Source organism: Chenopodium quinoa, unplaced genomic scaffold (genome assembly GCF_001683475.1).
Source record: "Chenopodium quinoa cultivar QQ74 unplaced genomic scaffold, ASM168347v1, whole genome shotgun sequence".
NCBI classification, from domain to species: domain Eukaryota; kingdom Viridiplantae; phylum Streptophyta; class Magnoliopsida; order Caryophyllales; family Amaranthaceae; genus Chenopodium; species Chenopodium quinoa.
Window position 1 is genome coordinate 99,346 of NW_018744537.1, and position 19,913 is coordinate 119,258.

At 36.5% G+C, this 19,913-nt stretch overlaps 2 protein-coding genes and 1 long non-coding RNA gene across 3 annotated transcripts; 1 reads left to right on the forward strand and 2 right to left on the reverse strand.

Moving 5' to 3' along the window:
• The first annotated feature begins 1,377 nt into the window (after positions 1–1,377).
• Positions 1,378–8,348, forward strand: LOC110698426 (SUMO-activating enzyme subunit 2-like). Its single transcript, XM_021875847.1, has 11 exons — positions 1,378–1,686; positions 1,834–1,923; positions 3,197–3,280; positions 3,356–3,574; positions 4,438–4,539; positions 4,638–5,090; positions 5,179–5,408; positions 5,888–5,981; positions 6,073–6,255; positions 6,338–6,435; positions 7,671–8,348. Exons 1-11 carry the CDS (start codon positions 1,654–1,656, stop codon positions 8,020–8,022), a joined length of 1,938 nt encoding a protein of 645 aa, XP_021731539.1. The 5' UTR covers positions 1,378–1,653; the 3' UTR covers positions 8,023–8,348.
• Positions 8,349–8,827: 479 nt separating this feature from the next.
• On the reverse strand, positions 8,828–10,805 carry LOC110698428. The gene is made up of 2 exons (XR_002506746.1): positions 9,667–10,805; positions 8,828–9,207 (listed from the first exon to the last, which is right to left on the reverse strand). It is a non-coding gene; the product is annotated as an uncharacterized LOC110698428 (long non-coding RNA).
• Positions 10,806–13,361: 2,556 nt separating this feature from the next.
• On the reverse strand, positions 13,362–17,381 carry LOC110698425 (probable receptor-like protein kinase At4g39110). The gene is made up of 2 exons (XM_021875846.1): positions 15,096–17,381; positions 13,362–14,867 (listed from the first exon to the last, which is right to left on the reverse strand). The coding sequence occupies exons 1-2, from the start codon at positions 16,731–16,733 to the stop codon at positions 13,935–13,937; spliced, it is 2,571 nt and encodes an 856-aa protein (XP_021731538.1). The 5' UTR covers positions 16,734–17,381; the 3' UTR covers positions 13,362–13,934.
• Between the last annotated feature and the right edge of the window lie 2,532 nt (positions 17,382–19,913).

Sequence of the window (19,913 nt, forward strand, 5' to 3'; positions counted from 1 at the left end):
GGGGATATAGGAGAGTAAGCTTGGGTGGAAATGGGTATGGTGATGATCGATGGTTCGTGGGGAAAGGGGTTGGTATGATGGGAGTGTTTTTTCACCTTAAAATATTTCTAACCAATCACAATGTGACACGAGTCCAGTTTAATTGATTGACAAGCAAGTTAACGATTTTGATTTTATGTTGAACAAATGCTTGTCAAAGGTCATTTTATTTTGGAATAAACGAAAGATCTTCTGTTTTTAGATTACCGATCAAAGGTCGTGCTATTCTTGACAACTTTTTTAGATTTTAGAATGACCGGTACATTCGGTATGGCTAGCCACACAATTTGGCCACATTGGTTTATAAGAGTAATTTTTTTAATTATTTCTACAAGTTACCTTATATATAAGAGTAACCCATTTTGTCCATACACGTAACCCAACTTCATTATACAAATAAATGAGTAATATCAAGTAATTAAAAGAAATAAGTAACCCCATGTGTTCATTCGAGTACTGCCTATTCTTTTGTTTCAACTAATGAAAGAATAATTCCAATTATTTTAAAAAGTAATCCCATTTTCTTATTGATGTAACCTCACATAAGTGAAAGTAATTCTATGTGCTCATAATCGTAATCCCTATTATTAAATTAATTACCTAATAGATAAAGTGGCCACGTCACATAGGAGAATTTGTATTATATCGTTGAGGTGCTTGCCTATATATACTCCGTATTCAACATGTTCTTACTTATATATGTACTCATTTAAAATTTTGATATTTCAACACTAATACTTCAACACTAATATCAAGATCAACAAATCCACAAGAGTGACACCAACAAACCAGAGACAAGGATGACAAACTTTGAGTGACGGATATAATGAGATAGATGAAGCAAGCATGAGCATTACAAACGTTGAAAAACCACCTTTAGTTCCTTCAACTATGCATTGTTAAAGAAGGAAAAACGATTTGGTTTTTTGGATTGAGTTTTAATTTGCAAAGAATAGGCGGGTTATAATGATGTTTCTATAGAGGAAAAATAACAATTGAGCTCCATTCGTAGGAAAATGAAAAAAAATAGTGTTACCCAAACTTTTTAAATTTGGTAGTTTTTGATAAAATTATTTAGCGAGTAGTTGTTCACAATTTGACCTGTTAAGCGAGTAGTTCTTAATAATTTTTCCTATATATATTGATATTTTGACATTACATACCGATCCGTATTCAACAAGATCACACATCAATATGTTTATGTTTTTTCATACAATCATCAAAGATTCGTGGTAACCTAATTTTATTTTCAAACCATCCCATCAACGAATCATAATTTTTTTTGCTATGAATAGTTGCGAGATCTAGATCAATAAATAGCCTTTTTATGTCGCTTTGACTTCTCTACTCACTTGGTGAAAAAAATACACTCTTAATTCTGGCCTTCTTGGCGCCCGCCACTCCCTCGTTTACTCAAGAGAGAGAAAACTTTAGAGAGAGAGAACTTTAGTGTGTTTTTTGGGGCAAAATCTCGCAGAATCAACCTCTTTAGATTCCCCCCAAAATTTTTCACTAAACCCTCAATCTTCGTTTTCAATCTAAATCCCCAGAAATTCTGAAATCCCTAATTTCTCTTCATTTTCACTTCAATTTCTCATCTTTCTGTCTCTTTCAATGGCATCTGAGCAACAGTTGGACGCCATTAAGGTAATTCTCTCTGCATTTTTTGCATGGCATGCCCTAATTTTTTTGCTTTTTCTGGAATTTAAGGGTTTACCGTTTCGATTGATTTTGCTGTGAAGTACATCATTGAATTTGATTATCATTATTTTTTATTTTTTGGTGGAAAATTAGGGTGCGAAAGTTCTTATGGTCGGTGCTGGTGGTATTGGCTGTGAACTGCTCAAAACCCTTGCTCTTTCTGGCTTCCAAGACATACATATTGTGAGATTTCTTTACCATTCTCTTCAATTTTTTAATTTTTTAAAATTATCGTTATTTTCTGGTACCTAGGGTTTAATTTAGTGTTGAAGTTTTAAGGGTTTTAGGCTGTGTGAAGTTCAATACTTCAATTGTTGTAGTAGGTAAATTAAGTTAATTATGCGCCAAAAATGGTATATAATTGTTTCTTTTCGGATGGGCGCATTTTGCTTGGCTAATTGGTCAAATTTGGGGGGAAAAAATAACCAATCTAAGCCTTCTAAGGCTTAACAACCGTATTAAGTGATAGTTGAGAGAGTAACAATGCCATATTATGCTGTTTCTCTGATTTGCATGTCATAAATATAGGCGAACAAAGTATTATTTAAGTGATTTTCTTTCTAATTGGCTGTTAAAGTTTGAGTTTTCAGTAGGTAAGTTGAATTTGAGACCTTTTCGTCTTTTCGGGATGGAGACTTGCTTCTGTATTGCTTTCTGAAGTAACATAGACAATAGTGTCAATCCTGTGACATTAGACTATTAGAGTAATTCAAGTCAATCTTGATTTTCAACCGTGATGCTTAGTATCATGAGGTGCTTTGCTGTAAATTTACTTGGCTGGCTGTGTTGTTGCTTGAATGTGCACCCAAGTGTTCTGATGTTAAGATTAGGTCATTTCTAAGAATACATTCGTGGTTTCATCTAATTTGGAGCTCCCAAATTTCATGTGTACTTGAGAGTTATAGGACTGAAGATAGTACTTTGGTGATGGTTTCCTATATGACATACGTGAGGGGTCATGGGCATAACAGCACATTGTTTGAGGTTTATTTCAGTAAATTACAGTGTTGTTATACCATGTGTAGCAGCCGATTGAATCTGCTAGATTTCTAGTTTATATCTATCTTGTATGGTTGTACCTGTCTTTGGTTTGCATTTACTATTTTTAAACTTAGTATAGGCAACACATCTTGAACTTGAACCGCGTTTTGTGACGGTATAACTCATCATAGAGATATGAACTGCTTTTACTATGCTTGTTTTTGGCTACAACTCCCTCTTTTTATTTTATTTTATTTACATTTATATTTATTTTATTTTTTATATATATATATATATAGCTGTATATCTTATAATTTATGTTCTTTTTGCTGCTGTGTTTTGTTATCTCTGTCCCCATTCCCCGTTGGAGAACAAGGGTGGAAGTAAGCTAAAAATATTATTTATCTGTGTTCTTTTAATGTTAAAACTTATTCAGTGGCTAGAGATTTCATTATATGCTCATTTCCATTTGCAGATTGACATGGACACAATAGAAGTTAGCAATTTGAACAGGCAGTTTTTGTTTCGACAGTCGCATGTGGGACAATCAAAGGCAAAGGTATGTATCCGCTTAGCATAGTGGTTTATGGATGACTGGCTGGGTAATTAATCTATCTTACTAAAACTCTGCCAGGTTGCTCGAGATGCTGTATTGAAGTTCAGGCCTCATATAAGTATTACTGCCCACCATGCTAATATTAAGAGCTCTGAATTTAATGTGGACTTTTTTAAGCAGTTTGATGTCATTTTGAATGGTCTTGATAATCTGGGTGCTAGGCGACATGTAAACCGCATCCGCTTGGCAGCTGGTGTCCCACTGGTAGAGAGTGGGACTACTGGGTTCCTGGGACAGGTAATTTTTTCTCTGCTTAATAAAATTGTAATAAGAACATGAAAATAAGGTTGGCATCCCTTTTAACGGGTTTTTTTTTTTTTTTTTAATAAATTATTGTTGTTATTACCCCCCTCCCTCTCTAACGTTGCTTACAGCCTGCTTTTGTAGAATGGCTACATCACTGACCTCAATCTTGGTAATCAGGCTTAACTTGGCATGAGACTTGACCGCTAACAGCCTTGCCTTGGTAAATGAGTAGCTTATTGGCATGGAAATAGGAATTGTAGAAACAATTTAAACAAAGACATGCAGAGAGTTGGAAACTTTTAACAAATTACAATATGGAAACTATAAATCTTATACAATAGGTCACTTAATATACTTAGAAATCTAAGACTGTTTTGTCATTATCAACTAAAAAAGGGTATGAAAGATGGTTAGATTTAGTTAAAGAGATTTTAGAAAGGAGAGATCATGTTTGACATATAATATTCTTATGGGGGAAAAAAGGTGGTTGTAGAAAATGAAGTTTCCCCTTGAGTTTGGTTTTTGAGTTTTTAAGTTTTGGAAAGGGAAAGCGTGACCTTCGTCAGAATTTTGTACTGCATAGTAGCTTCCCTCACTGCCTGGTTGAGGTTTTGAATAATGATGATAGTTTTTAAATTAGACTGCAGACAGGAGCTACCCTTAATGCAAAGAAGTATGTCCTAGAGCTAGATTGGTTATCTTGAATTCTTGATTCCTTTCCACAAAACTACAATTTTCTTCTACTCTTATCCTCTGTAAATATAATTTTATGTCAGTGCAACAGCTTATGTAAATGCATTATTTGAATAGTTTCTTTAATTTTTTTTTTGTTTTTTTTGTGGCCGGAAAATCAGGTAGCTGTGCATGTGAAGGACATAACTGAATGCTATGAATGCTATCCTAAGCCCGCTCCGAAATCATATCCTGTTTGTACTATTACTAATACACCATCAAAGGTAGTTATATGCTTCTTAACAACCATTTGGTGCTTTTGTATTGCCTTCACCTCATTCGACTTTGTATTGGTGATATCATTCTGTACTTTGGCTTGCAGTTTGTTCACTGTATTGTTTGGGCCAAGGATTTGCTCTTCGCCAAGTTGTTTGGTGATAAGAATCAGGATAATGATCTCAATGTACGTTCAAGTGATGGTGCAAGCTCCTCAGAACATGTCGATGACATATTTGAGCGCAAAAATGATGAAGATACTGATTGCTATGGAAGGAGAATATATGATCATGTTTTTGGCTACAACATTGAATTAGCTTTGTCTAATGATGAGACTTGGAAAAATCGCACCAGGCCTAAGCCAATATATTCTAGAGATGTTCTATCTGATAACCAGCAAAATGGAAACTTGGATCAAAGTTGTTCCAGTGGTGATCTAGCTTCAGTCTCAGCAATGGCAACACTTGGGCTGAAGAATCCGCAAGACGTGTGGAACCTGGCAGAGAACTCTAATGTTTTTTTGGAAGCTTTAAAGCTATTTTTCTCGAAAAGAGAGAAGGTTTTGCTCCCTCCCTAGCTGTCATTTTGATCAGCCTATGATTCTGATTGGCTTTGGGGTATTAATTTACTGATATTGCTCTAAACAGGAAATTGGGAGCTTGGCTTTTGATAAAGATGATCAGTTAGCTGTTGAGTTTGTCACTGCTGCTGCAAATATACGGGCTGCCTCTTTTGGTATTCCTATGCATAGCCTCTTTGAAGCAAAAGGCATTGCTGGCAATATTGTACATGCAGTGGCTACAACAAATGCTGTAGTTGCTGGGTTGATTGTTATTGAGGCCATTAAGCTGCTTAACAAGGACTTGGAAAATGTGAGGTCGGTCCTGAATCCTTTGGTATCTATTGTCTTTTAATTTCATATTAGAAGGTTGAAAATCAGAATTTGGATAACACTTTTCTATTATGTGATATGTGAAATTCCACAACAAATTTCATGTTTTATTTCAGTTAAGCTTTATTAATTTCTCCTTGTCTCTCTCCATCCCCTCTTCACTTTCATTGCTTTTATCTTCACTTTCATTGTGTGCCTATCTCTGCTATAATTTATTAGATTATTGTGGTTTTTAAACAAAATCCCTCAATTTTTTTTTATCTTTTTAAACTGAAGATCTATGAAGTGCTTGAGCTTTGAGCTGGATGCCTCTTAATTGTAGTTGCCACATTTAGTTTAATTTTGTTTAATTTGCCGTGATTTATTTAAATTGCATATAGCTTACATAAGTGATGGACTCTGTATCTAGTTGTGATCTTGGTTTTTATTATTTATTTATTTGTTTTCCTGAAATTTAAACCCAGGATGACTTTCTGTAATGAGCATCCAAAAAGAAAGATGCTTCTTATGCCTGTCGAGCCATTTGAGCCTAACAAATCATGCTTTGTCTGTTCTACGGTAATGGTTTTGGTCTTTGTCTACTTCACTTGATCTGCTGTTGGAGTTCCTTTAATGACTTTTCCCTCTTTGTCATATTGCTATTCTGTAGACCCCATTGACACTTGAGGTTAATGCTTCACGCACAAAGTTTCGGGATTTTATTGAGAAAATTGTCCGAGCAAAGTTGGGCATGAACCTGCCTATAGTAATGCAAGGTACTTCCTTGTTATATGAAGTTGGTGACGATCTTGATGAAGACGAGATACGGAATTATGAAGCAAATCTTGAGAAGGTGGTTGCTCCTCTTATTTGTTTGAGCTTTATCAACATGTATATTGTGTTGTTTGAGACTCTCATACTTTTGCTGCCTCCAGGTGCTTTGCAAGCTACCATCTCCAGTCATTGGTGGTACACTCGTCACAGTTGAGGATTTTCACCAGCAATTGTCCTGTGAAATCAACATAAAGCAAAGGTTTTCATTTGGTTATATTTATTATGTCCAACATTTACAATTATATGTAATTGCACTTGGAAAGCTTTTATGGTTGAGATAGTGTGGACAAATTTAATGATGATGATTAAGAACAGAAATATGGCAATGAAAGATTGATGAATTGAAATGAAGGATATGCACGGGCTTTTGATTGGCTTGTTTTACTCTTAAAGGCTAACCCAAACCGAGAAAACAACTCAATTTCTGGAAACATGGGGGATATGTGTGTGTGTGTGTGTGTGTGTTTTTTTTCTTTTTTTTTTTTTTTTGGGGGGGGGGGGTTAAAGATGGTTGTTCTGGTGCACTTTTGGTTCAAGTCCTTTACAGATAACAACCATATGGGAGGGATAGAGTGGGCGGGGTATTTGCAATAGGTTATGATTTAAAAAAGGGTATACCTGTCAATGCCTGAAAATAATTCAATCAGGTGTACTGCTTTAAGTCACAGGTTTGCCGTATGAATTCAATGTTTGTTGGTCTACCAAATAGAGCTGCTGAATTCTTATAAAATTTGCCTTTTCTCCTCATGTATTGGTGACATCTGAACTTGCGATTCTATTGTTTTATATATATCTCAGTGACATAATAGCTATAAATAATTTATGTTCCTAGATAAGTGTGCTATATAATATGTATAGACGATGTTTGTGTTAGTGATAAGTACTAGCCTTGTGATGAAACACGTGTTAATAAATTGCATACTTCTATATGACTTATCCTAATGTTATCAGTATTCAGGGCCAGTGGGACTGTGGGAGTATGGCTCTGTTAGGTGAGAGTATGGGGCCTGAGGGCTTGATATGTATGGCGGTAATGTTTATAATGGTGCTTAGCTAAAATTCTGATACTTATGTTTGTGATGGAAAAGAGACAATTGGAACTTGTGAATGTGGGGTTTGGGATGACGTCTTTTCCTCCACCTCCCCTGTTTCCTGCTGTAGTAAACCAATTATCATGCTTACTTTCTCCTCAGCTAGCTGGTTTCCTTATTATGTCACTGATACATCTATTTCTCGTTGTTAACTGAGGATCATGTTTGATTTCTCGGAGTTCCTTTCCGGTTTTAAATGTCATTTTGAATTGAGCTATTTTCATTAGAATTGTCTCACTGTATAAAAATAAGAAATAAGATGGATATTTCCGCGTGATATTTCTGGAGCCAAGTATTCCTAAATTGCCTGTAATGCCATTCATTTTTTTTACATTTTGTGCAGGGAGGATTTTGATGAGGAAAAAGAGCCTGATGGTATGGTTCTCATTGGCTGGTTGCAAGTCCCAACTGATACAGAAAATAAAACTTCTGCTCAGAATGGTGAGAGCACATCAGGTACAGGTACTGATCAAGCGGCGCCTTTAGAGATTGCAGAAATTGGGGAAACTGAAGTCAATGCAGTATCCAAGAAAAGAAACTTTTCTGAGCTTTCAAATTCCTCTGTTTCTCATCCTTCATGTGGAAATGATACAAAGTGCAAAAATAAAGAGGTAATTTTGGAAGATGATGGTGATGATCTTATCATACTTGACCATTTGAATTCTGAAATGGCCAAGAAGAAAAGACTCGTATAAATTGCTTTGGACATTTTGTCCAAAACTATTTTATCCTAATTTACTGCATTAGAGATCTATTAGATTCGCCTAGCATTTGACCATGAGTTAGGTCTAGCCTTGCAAGCTTTTGACTCTTAACCGTCTACTTTTGTGTCATTGTCTTTGAAGGTTAGTAGTGTAGAATGGATTTAGCGGTTTGTCTCTATGTAAATTATTGACTGATGCACATTGCTACTGTCTGAACCTATTGGAATCTTGTATGAGCTGACGCTTGAATTTTTGCTATTATGTTGATTATCAAGCTATTTTGGATATCAATATACTCTTCTCAGGATTTCCTGTTTCTTGTTGGCTGTCTCCTAACCTCATTCAACATGGTTGATGTATAGACTGACCTGTTTATGCAATTACATTTTTTTTTGTTTTAAACGTGATGCAAGAAACTCAGGTTCTATACAGATAGCGTTCTGCACTTTGCTTCTAAGAATGGCTTATGAAATGGCTTTCTTTGCTTTCCTTCTGGAACTTAGACGCCGTGCATTTGTAGGAGTTCAGCTACCGGTTGCTGCGTCAATCTCTAGTGCACGGAATCAGATATCATCACTTCCAAGATCAGACCTGTCCATGGAGTCAGGTTAATTCTTGTTGCAATGCTTGGATTTGCTTTTATTTCTTCCTCTTTTGCCCCCGGTCTTATATCGTGCCTCTGTGGTGGATGCTATTGTGTGGAGGTATGTGACTATCGTAATGCCAGTTAATTTGAAGTTGCGGAGATAGATTAGAGTGAGGGGGTACAGCCATTCAGGGGTGTTTCATAATCAAGAGTAGAATATCTCAAATTCATTGCTTAGCTTATCTCATTATTTATTATAAATGGAAAAACTGCCTTTTTTGATTTTTCTAATCCCTATTTTAGTATTTACAAAAGTTTTTGACCAAAGACCAACATATATTGATTATCTAACCAAAAAAAGAAGGAAAAGAATGTCACATCTTTTGTGACATTCTAAGCCGTATTTTCATTTGGAGGGGCTTTTAAACGCCTATGCAAGGCATAGGAGGCTGTGTGTTGCTTGATATTTGTACTTCTTCTGCTTCTTTGGCTTCCTATGATCTTGTTTCTTCAAATCGTCCAATGTATGGACATCCGCCAAACATGCAAATGATCTTGATTTTTCCGAGTAGTATCGGGATAACCCTCTCCTATTAACCAAATCAAGAAACAATTCTAAGATTAAGAGCTTGAATCCTTCAGTTGTATACTTCTATTTTAAGTATAAAAGCAACATTTTTTATTTATTTATTTATTTATTATTTTAACTTCTAAGGTTAGTCTTCGTAAATTTCAAAGTATTAGCGTTTCATAATTTATTTACATATAACTAAATTTAGATATAACTAAATAATTTAACAAAAATTGAATATTAAATTTATTTTGAAACAAAGGAAGCTATACATTAATTAAAGACATGAATATGTCCGACAAAACAATACATGGATTTAAACGACCTATCTTTTTCATGAACCCAACTCGAAAATTCATACGATTATAATCGATTAAATTAAACATAATCATCTCGATGATAAAATATTACCCGTCCCCAATCATTCTGAACCTAACCTATCCCTGTATCACCTCTGCCCATATTTGATTTTACTTACTTTTGTGGAAGATTCATCTCCAGAGCATCCATGTCAAACACATCTTCATTTGTTGTTTTATTCTCCATTTTTTTGCAAGAGAAGGATCGATTTTGGGGTTGGGGTGATGGGGAAAGCCTTCTCTAGTTCTGCTACCTATTTATATGTGTGGATGAGATGCATGAATATACTATATAAGCTGGTGGATGAGAAAAAGAGTTTGGAACTTAGAAGAATATTTTTATTTTAGACGTCATAAATTGAAGTTGCTCAATAATTAGATTGGAAAAAATAAAAGAAAAAAAAATTAGTGGATAGTCAGATTGGTAATATAAAAGAATATAAATTTAGTGGATTGGGTTTCTAAGCCTCTGAATCCTGTGCATGTGCATTCACCTTATTTTCAGATGGCGGAGGCTGTGTATGGCTTAACTATTGATATATCTTAAGACGTATATGGCTCTTTGCTCTATCTTTAGCTATTTTTAAGCCGACCTCTTTTTTAGAGGCACCATGTATTTGACACTGGCGGAGCCAGGATTTTCAAATTGGGGGGACAAATTATGGATATAATATAAAAGCGAAGACAGTTGCATTATAATGTATTTAATCCTGATATACCAAAGCACCAACAAGAATAGAAGTATAAGCAATCACATGATAATGCACTAACAGGATTATAAGCAAAGGATATCACAAAATCTAAAGTGTTGCACATAATGACACTTAATCAACAAAAACATAATAAAAGCAGAACCAAATATACTTGCCTAATGGAAGTCCATTTAATATGGGCAGCTCCCAAAGATTGTGTTTGTACATAAAAATGGCTAAATGTTACTCCTTCACCGATGATCACCTCAAGAACATAATTAGTCCAATAACACTTGTTACCATCTCCACCTAAAAACACCTCAACTATACCCACCTCTCCTCCCTTCTATCAACACCAATACTCTCGGGTTCGAAACCGGCAACATATTCGACTCGGCATCACTCCCTTTCAGTGAGAAAGACCTCAAATTTAAAGGGGCATCAACTCGGCACCCTTCAGGCACATAAATAAAGATCAAATCAGGAGCACCAACCCCATTTAAAGACCAAAACAAATCCCCTTCAATATTTGACACAAATTCCGATACCCTTTTCAGAATATATAGTCTCAGAAAATAAGTAAAGTATGGGGAGAAAGAAAGGGTTATTGGGTTAACAATTAAAATTGCAAATTGGGGATTTCAAATTTTCAATTAGAAGAACAAATTAATATATTTAAGAGTTAAGACATACCTTTAGATGCAGCGAAGACCAGAAGATGACCGAGGCGGCGACTGACGACTGACGGACGACCGACGACGATGAGGGGTTTGGCAGGCAGCGACCGAGCGACAGACAGGACTTTGGTTTTTTAATTTTGGTGACTGTCGAACGGAATTGAAGGCTGTCCGCTGTGCGCTGTCGTCTGTCGAACCTCGTCATTGGCCTCACTGCTGCGAACTGCCGGAGAACGGTGGACAGCGTCAGGCGACTCTGGCGAGGTGAGGGTGAATCGAAGAGAGAGAAATTAAAAATTGAAAGACTTAGGGTTTGGCTGCAAATGTCGCACAGAGCACTCTGTAATTGCGTTTTTTTGTTTTTTTTTTTTAAATTTTTTTTTTTAATTTTTTTTTTGAAAATGGGGGGACAAGTGTCCCCACTCGTCCCCTTCTAGCTCCGCCCCTGGTATTTGATGTATGCATGTACCCTTAATTCCTATCCCTTCGGCCTCCCTCGATGGATAAATGTCCTTACGAGGCGTTTGGTAAGTGGGAATGAGAGTTTGAGAATTAGAGCGTCGGGAATGGGATTGGGTATTTACGGTTGAGAATTCAATAAAATGTTGATAATCCCTTGTTTGGAAATAAATATCAAATTTACAATAACACCCTTACTATAGTTATATTCATATGATTTCATTACTTGCCCTAGGTAATAAATTCATAAGAATAGGACATTTTTATTCCCATTTCCAATCCCATCTACAATTCCCCTTCTCACAAAACAAACAAGACAATATATACTCCCACCTCCTCAATCCCCATTCCCATTCCCAAGCCCCGATTCCCACATACCAAACACCCCCTAAATGATTGAGATTTTCGACACAACGAAAGTAAAATAAAGACAACTACAAGCCATGTTGATTAAAAGGACGTGGTAAGATTTATAATAAAATACCTACCTAATTTTTCCTGCAAAAAAAAAGATGTGGAAAGGACTTCTAGTAACTCATCTTCCTTATTAAATTAGCTTAGATAGACATGGAGTACCAAGCTAAGGTGCCATAATGTCATTAGCCTTGGCATCCAAAGCCTTCTTTACTCCGTTGTGGTGGAAATTCAATCTCTTGATCCTCAGCCGTACAGCTCCTTGCACTAGGTACATAGTCGCTTGTTCTTTAGTTAATGTCTTAGAGCAATACACACACATCCATACCCAATAACTCTAATGGCTGGTAAGTAAGAAATCATCATCGGTTAGTATGTATGCGAGTATATACATGTAATTTATTAATTTAATTAGCTAGTGTGACTTTAAACTGATATTGGACCAATAGATCAATTTATCAAAATGCCTCAAGGTTTTAGATTTTGTTCTTGAAGTATGACTATATAACTGATATTGGACCAATAGATCAAACGGCGGTGTGGTATACGGCATTGAAGTTGTAATCTTACAATTTTTTTTAAGTGTATTTTCATAAAAGAAAATAAGGATAATTATGATGTATGCTGTCTGAAATGAGGTCTAAAGATATGGAAGTCGTAAAATGGTGATAATCTTTCACAGAAGCTCACAGCAATCGTAAGTCACTAAAATCTGATAAGCTATAAGTGTTTACTTTGTACTTGATATCTATTATTGAGTATCTTTTCAAAGTATAGCAAGTGATTTTTGAATTTTAATTGATTGAATTTTTGTAATATGGATAATTTTTTTAGGGTAATTCCAAGTTTCTCTTCTTGATGAACGTGGAATGTATCTCAAGGGGCTAAATTTGTATTTTACGTTGGAAATTGGGGGTACTTTGGTCATTTTGTATATCTGTCAATTATCACATGGTCAAGTTGGGTAACGGGGTTAACAGGCGGTGAATTGGGGTAAGGACGTAAGGTATTCACTTCACGGAATTACTCCAAACATCCTCACTTTCTCTCTCCTCAAATCTCCTCTCTCCTCATCCTAACCCAGCACCCCTTTCCTCCATGGAAATACCACCATCACCAAATTCTCTCTCCTTCCTTGATTCTCCGCTCTTTTCTCTATCCACCTCACCATCAATGCAAGACAAAGTCGTTTGCGCCACCAACGTCCATGGGTTCTTCTTCCTCCATTCTCTCACCTCCCTTAAAGGAAACCAAAACCTTCAATACAGAAATTGGAATGCATGAACAACCTCAATGGAAGAGGAAGACAAACCTTGCCCTTAAGGGTTAACCATGCCACAATTTCTCCAATTTTTTTAGGGTTTTTCGTTTTGATTCGGTGGCGAAGCCGTCGAAAAGGCGAAGGAGAGTGAAGAAGATAGGGGCAACGAAGGTGATGGTGGTTTGCGAGCAAAATGATGACGGAAAAAATGGCAATTCGCACTTGTTTGATGGAGTAACTTTGGTTGTAACCATAAATTGGATGGATGTTGAAGAACAACGTTAACAACAGTAAATTCACCATTTCACACTGTCTAAACCGGTCCACATCTTGAGTGAATGTTACAGTTAGCACTTCCTTTCATTATAGTATTATTACTTTACAATTCCCAATGCTTTATAATTTCATAAATGACATTAGAGAAACGCTCCCTGTTTCTCAAGAAGAGGAACTGGGGCACGCCCAATTTTTAGAGTTGCAGTACTGATTTAATCTATTTGAAGTGATTAGCTAAGAAGTGAATAGAAACTAAAAAGTTAATTCAGCTGAAAAAATGTTACTACTAGTTTACATGGAAACCTTCTAAGCAAAAAAATTTTCTATTGCCTCTCATCTCTGACATATATACATGAATCCATGAAGAAAACACAAACATTAATAAGTTATTATCTGCAAGTAAGTTTACACTGCGCGCCAGAGCTTGAGAGAAATAATCATTTTAGGCAAAAACAAGCTAATAACATCACTAAATAACACCATTGACTTGTTTTGACATACGAGAAAACACAGCGGTTAAAAACAAAGCCACCTCCATCATCACCATCGAAAGCATCTGTACATGAGCATTGATTTGCAATTTTCCAAAAATTAATAGATTTTTTTTTTCATCTTCCACTGAGGTTGCTAAATTGGGCAAGTAGAGCAGTTCCAGATTGTTCATCGATGGCTTGTGTCTGCTCAGGAATGATAGCGCTTGGTTCCACTGCCACAGGTGCAGAAGCTGCAGTAGAATTCAGGTTTGTAGAAGCATCTTCAGTCTTTCCTTGCGCCGATGCCTCTTGAATTTGCAAGGCGTACTCCAGGTTCCATAGCACATCACCCATTGTAGGCCTGTCACACCCATACTCAGCCAAACATTTCTCAGCTGCCTCAGCAAATTTCTTCATCGATTCTGGGTTTATCGATCCAACTAAGACAGGATCAAGGATTTTTTCCAGCATTCCCTTCCTCTTGCAATTCATTGCCCATTCTGCAAGGTTCACTTGTTCTCTAGATAGGGCTGGGTTGATGGCAGGACGAGCACATAAAACCTCGAGCAAGACTACTCCGAATGAGTACACATCTGATTTGTCAGTAAGCTGTTGTTTCCTGAAATACTCTGGATCAAGATACCCGAAACTACCCTTTACTGCAGTGCTGACATGATCTGCTTGTTGGCCTGGACCATCCTTGGATAGTCCAAAGTCTGCCATCTTTGCGACAAAGTTTTCGTCAAGGAGAATGTTTGTTGTCTTGACATCTCGGTGGATGATCCCTTGGGCTGACCCTGTGTGGAGGTAGTGAAGTCCACGAGCTGCTCCAATGCTGATCTCGAGTCTTTGCTTCCAAGATAATGGAGGCATGTTCTTTCCATAGAGGTGGTCGCGTAAAGGTCCATTGGACATGTACTCGTACACCAGGATCATCTCACTATTCTCGTCACAATACCCTATCAAAGACACCAAGTGCTTGTGGCGAAGCTTGGACAACATCTGTATTTCGGTCATGAATTCGTTGATACCTTGCTCTGAATGAGGGTTGCCTCGCTTGACTGCTACCTGTTCATGATTGAGAGATCAATGTCAATGTCCACACACCGTTATAAAGGCATGTTCTTATTTTCCTTATAAATGTTAGTTTGACTTGTTAAGTTTTTGATTAGTAAAGATCTGTTTTGTTTGTATCAATTAAATCAGTGCAGTATTGAAAAGTTCATTCAAAGTTTACTTTAAACAACATTGTAACCAAAAACTTAATACTGGTGCTAGCAGTTTAAGGCGATTAACCTGGGTGCCATCCAACGTTCCAATGTAGACATTACCAAATCCTCCAACACCAATGACACCACTGGCTGCAAAGTTTTTGGTGGATTCCTTAATCTCGTCGAAAGTGAACCTACGGCCAAGGCCACCAGTGGTGAAGATACTACTTTTATTAGACCCATAATTACTCTTACCAAAGACAGTTGAGTCCCCTGCATGAAGAGGAAGTAACCAGGAGGAGAAGCTGTTTCTCCTTTGCCAATCCTGAGGCCTCTTATGCCACTTGATCACCATCGCTCCCAACCCGACAAAGGCTCCAAACATCATAGCAAACCCGACTGCAGCGACTGTTTTCTTATGTTTGCCTGCAAAAGCAGCTTTTCCATCCGGACCAAACTCCCCATCCAAACTACTTACCGTGTTGTTCATCTTGAACACCTCGACCCCGTTGAGGATAGCGTTTTTAGCACCGGAATCAAGAGTGGACGGTCCAATTTGAACCGAGACTTTATCTTGATCTACCAAAGAAGAATCAACAACAATGTCTTGGAAGTTTGGGGTGGCTAATTTACCCGTTATTGATGATAAATCTAACGCAGAAATAGCAGTTTTACCATTAATGTAGACATTGAAATACAAATCATTAAGGGCTGTACTAACAATGTCACAAAAATGTAGCCTTACTAAGTAATCGTAAGACTTTTCAACCGGGAACTCCCACGAAACGTTGAAGCTCTGCTCCATGGTGTTAGCATCAGCCATTTCAGCTGCAGAGGCATACACCGTTTGCGGGGCTATGTAAGGGGTGACTCCGTTAGGGTACTTGATGATATTGGTTTGAACATTGACATCTTTGGCCATATTTTTGTTCTTGATATACCCATCATCTTTGACCCATGTTCTACCAAGGGTGTCATTATCAGCTGTGATTAGGCTTCCACCCACATTGACTCGATACATGGTTTCGAGTGAGCTATGACTCAGGCCATGAAACTGACCCACCGGAGATAAAGATTGGCCTGAATCACCAATCAACTTATCTGGCGCGGTAGACACCTCAATGGCATTGATAAAAGCAGCCGAGTTTTTCTGAGGCTCAAACCTAATAGAAAACCTTTGGGACTTAACATGGATGAGGTACTCCTTCATCGTGAGGTTGGTGGCACTAAAACTATGAAGTAGGGTGACTTCATTGGTATAAACATTGAAACTAGCCGACTCAAGCTTGAAAACATCGGTCTTAATGGGGAGGAAATGAAGGCGAACCCAATGCCAACCCGAGTCCTGCAATGTAAACGTGTAGGTTGCATCCTTTAAGAAAACTCTAGCAGAAGAATATATCTTAGAAGGTACATTTGCATTAGGGTCAGAAACAAGGTATTTGTCCTCCGCGGAAAGGAACCCATGAGCATCTTGGTCAGATTCGTAGGTCTTTCCATCCGGGGTGCTTATCTTTTCGTTGCTTCCACAAGCAATGTAGAAGTTATCTTTCGGGCTGAAGGTAGCTGCAGGGGTCGTCGCGAGGGTGGAGATGGGAAGGGAGAGGAGAAGAACGAGGGGGAGGAGCGCGAATATTGTCATAGAAGAGATTGGTAAGGATGATATAAATGTTTGGGTGGAGGAATGAAGGGTAAGTGGTTTTTTCTTCTTGTCCAACATCATTCCCCCTAACCCAGGAGGGGGTAAAGGGGTAGACTAGGAGAAAAAAAACAGAACAAAAGGAAGAGAAATTGAAGGAAAGTTGTTCAAAAACATCAAAGTAAAAGGAGATTTTTGCTGTTTTTTTTTTTTTCTTTTCTTCTCACTCTTGAAAATCGGAGGTGATTTTTGCTTTGTGAAATGTTGGTTGTTGTTTTGTGTATTTTTGATGAATGGAAATGGCAAACTAAGGCAAATGTCCAAAATTTTAGCCAATTTTTTTGGGTTGATGATGGCTTTTTTTAGATAGAAATTTTTGAACTATGTTTGGGATTTAATTAGCAAAAATATGATGGTTAAGGGTTGTCAATGAATACAGAGGCTAACATAATTTTTTTTTGTTTTTTTTAAATCAATTTTTTTTTTTTTTTTTTTTTTTTTGAAAGGTTTTGAAATCAATAGTTTACCATCTTTGACATATTCAATGACTCAATCACAATTCAATTCCCATATTAGACAAAAATTACAAAAAAATAAAATAAAAATTTGTACTACCTTGCATATGCTTGTTTACTAAATTTGATGTATTAGCTTTATTATAGCTAATAAACTGTTATCATAATACAAAGTATTACCTTTGCGATATATTACTAGTATATTGTATGAAGTAGATATTCACCTTTTACAATCTGGTAAATCGGTTGTACGCTTGTAAGAAGGTGCAATTAAGATATCATATTTTGGCTGAAAAAAGAACCTTAATTGATTGTACGGACGAGTCAATTGTTTAACTTTTCATCACATGCTTTAATCCTCAAATCTTTTTAACTGCAACATTTAAAAATGATACTCCGTAGGAAATAAGGGATAAATTCAATGGATTGAGAGAGTAATTTTAATTGTTTCTGGTGCTCATTTTGATATTTATTGTACATTTAATCATCAAATGAGCAAAATAACTTTGGATGCACCCTACATTCGAGTGTATATTACATCTATAATTTTCACTTACTCTGCCTATTATTTGATTGATGTAAATCTCTTACCAATATACTTAGTAAGTACGAAGTATCAATCAATAACACAATATTAAAACAGACACCAGGAATGACACGTGTCACTTCTTGGTGCTGTTTATTTCCCTCCATTTTTTATTCACTTTCTTCCAAAAAATATTCACTAAATCATATAATTGTGATTCACTTTCTACATAAATATTCACAAATTTTCTATATTTTTTTACGGTATAAGATATTATATCAAGAAAAAATAATTTGAATGGTAATGCAATCTTTCACTCCCAAATTCAATAAATTATTTTTGCTATTACTTAGAGATAATTAACCATACATTATTGTTATTATAAAGAAGATCATAATACTTCGTATTAAATTTAAAATTAAAATACATACATATTACATAAGACGTACGGGTACAACTTAAAATTTCTTTTGAGATAAAGTATAGAATATTCTATATTTTATATTTTATCTTAGAGTTTGGATGGAAGAGGTTCCTAGTGAAATCTCACCCTTTGTAATGGCTGATTTAGCTTCTGCTTTTGAGTAATAAAATTGTTTGGTTCGGTTTTCGTCAAAAAAAAAAAAAAAAAAAAAAAAAAGAAAAAATTGTAAAAACAATTTAAATTACATATAATTATAAATCTTTATAATATTTGGTAAAATCGTGCGTTGTACAGTATATAAGCTATATATTAATTAGGGTAATTATCACTGCTACACTCCAGCTTTTGGCTTTTATCTTTGGTACACCTCATCAATTATTCTTTATCAGTGGTACACCCAAGATTTCACACAGTTATCAGCGATGCACCTGCCGTTTCCATTCCGTTAAAAAAACGTTAGTTTTACTTTTTTCGATTTATTAACTTTAAAAACTGTAATGTGGCGGCTTGTGATTGGTTCGAAAATAAAAATAATAAAATAAAATTAAAAACTGACACTAAAAGCACCTGATTGGTCCAAATAATAAAATAATTTTTTTTTAAAAAAATAATTAATTAATTATTTTTAAATCTTAAATTAAAAAAAAAACCACCTCTTCCTTTTTTTTCCTACCTCCTTTCTTTCTCTTTCCTCCATCCTTCCTCCTCCTCCTCCATAACTTCCGGCAGCCCACCCAGACATCCCACCCCCCTCTGACCACCCCTCCCCTTCTCTTTCCTCCTTCCTTTCTCTTTCCTCTTCCCTTCCACCACCATAAATTCCAGCAACAAGTAACCAAATCCGGCAACCCTGTTGAAACCCCAACCTCTAAAACCCGAAACCCCCTGAAACACCCAACCTTGAACCCGAAACCCCCTGAAACACCTACCCATGAACCCTACACCCTATGATACACCTCGAAACCCAATCCATTGAAGCCAATACACCCTGAAACCCCACCATTAATGTCGGTACACCCCGAAACCCAATCCATTGAAGCCAATACACCCTGAAACCCCCACCATTAATGTCGGTACACCCCGAAACCCCCACCCTTCCCACCACAATGGGGCTCGATTGAAAGCAGGATTGTTTTAAAGCAATGGAAGCAATGGGGCTCGATTGAAAGCAGGACTGTTTTGCGGTCTAATTGTAGGGTCGTGGTTGGGGGGTCGAGTTGTATGTTGGTTGTCAAGTTGTGGAGGTTTTGAGGTTTGTGGTGGTGGTGGTGGGGGTGGCGCCACAGTGTTGTTGGCCTAGGTGGTGGAAGGGGTTGAAGGAAGTCCATGAAAAGGAAGATGAGGGAGAAAGAAGGTTTTTTTTTTTTTTTTTTTTTTTTTTTTTGAGAAATAGTTAATTTATTTTTTTAAGTTAAAAAATCGAAAAGCCAAAACTAATGTTTTTTTAACGAAAAGAAAACGGTAGGTGCATCGCTGATGACTGTATAAAACCTTAGGTGTACCACTGCTAAAGAATAATGGATAAGGTGTACCAAAGATAAAAGCCAGAAGCTGGAGTGTAGAAGTGATAATTACCCTATTAATTAATTAATTGTTTGAATTTTAAGGTAGAGTAAGTTACTTAAATATACTCCGTAATTGTTGTACTGTGCTGCAATAAACTGCTACAAACACTGCTATTTGTAGCAGCTTTGACTTCCTCCAAGTAGGAAATCGAAGGCAAAATATAACTAACTAACTAACTCATACTACAATTTTGAGAAATAAAAGTTCGCTCGCTTATTTTGTTTGAATTCTTT

Coding starts and splice junctions, on each gene's coding strand:
- LOC110698426 (XM_021875847.1), top strand. CDS start 1,654: ATGGCATCTGAGCAACAGTTGGACGCCATTAAG. Junction 4,540..4,637: donor TTACTAATACACCATCAAAG/GTAGTTATATGC, acceptor TTTGGCTTGCAG/TTTGTTCACTGTATTGTTTG. Junction 6,256..6,337: donor ATGAAGCAAATCTTGAGAAG/GTGGTTGCTCCT, acceptor TGCTGCCTCCAG/GTGCTTTGCAAGCTACCATC.
- LOC110698425 (XM_021875846.1), bottom strand. CDS start 16,733: ATGATGTTGGACAAGAAGAAAAAACCACTTACCCTTCATTCCTCCACC. Junction 14,868..15,095: donor GAACGTTGGATGGCACCCAG/GTTAATCGCCTT, acceptor AATCATGAACAG/GTAGCAGTCAAGCGAGGCAA.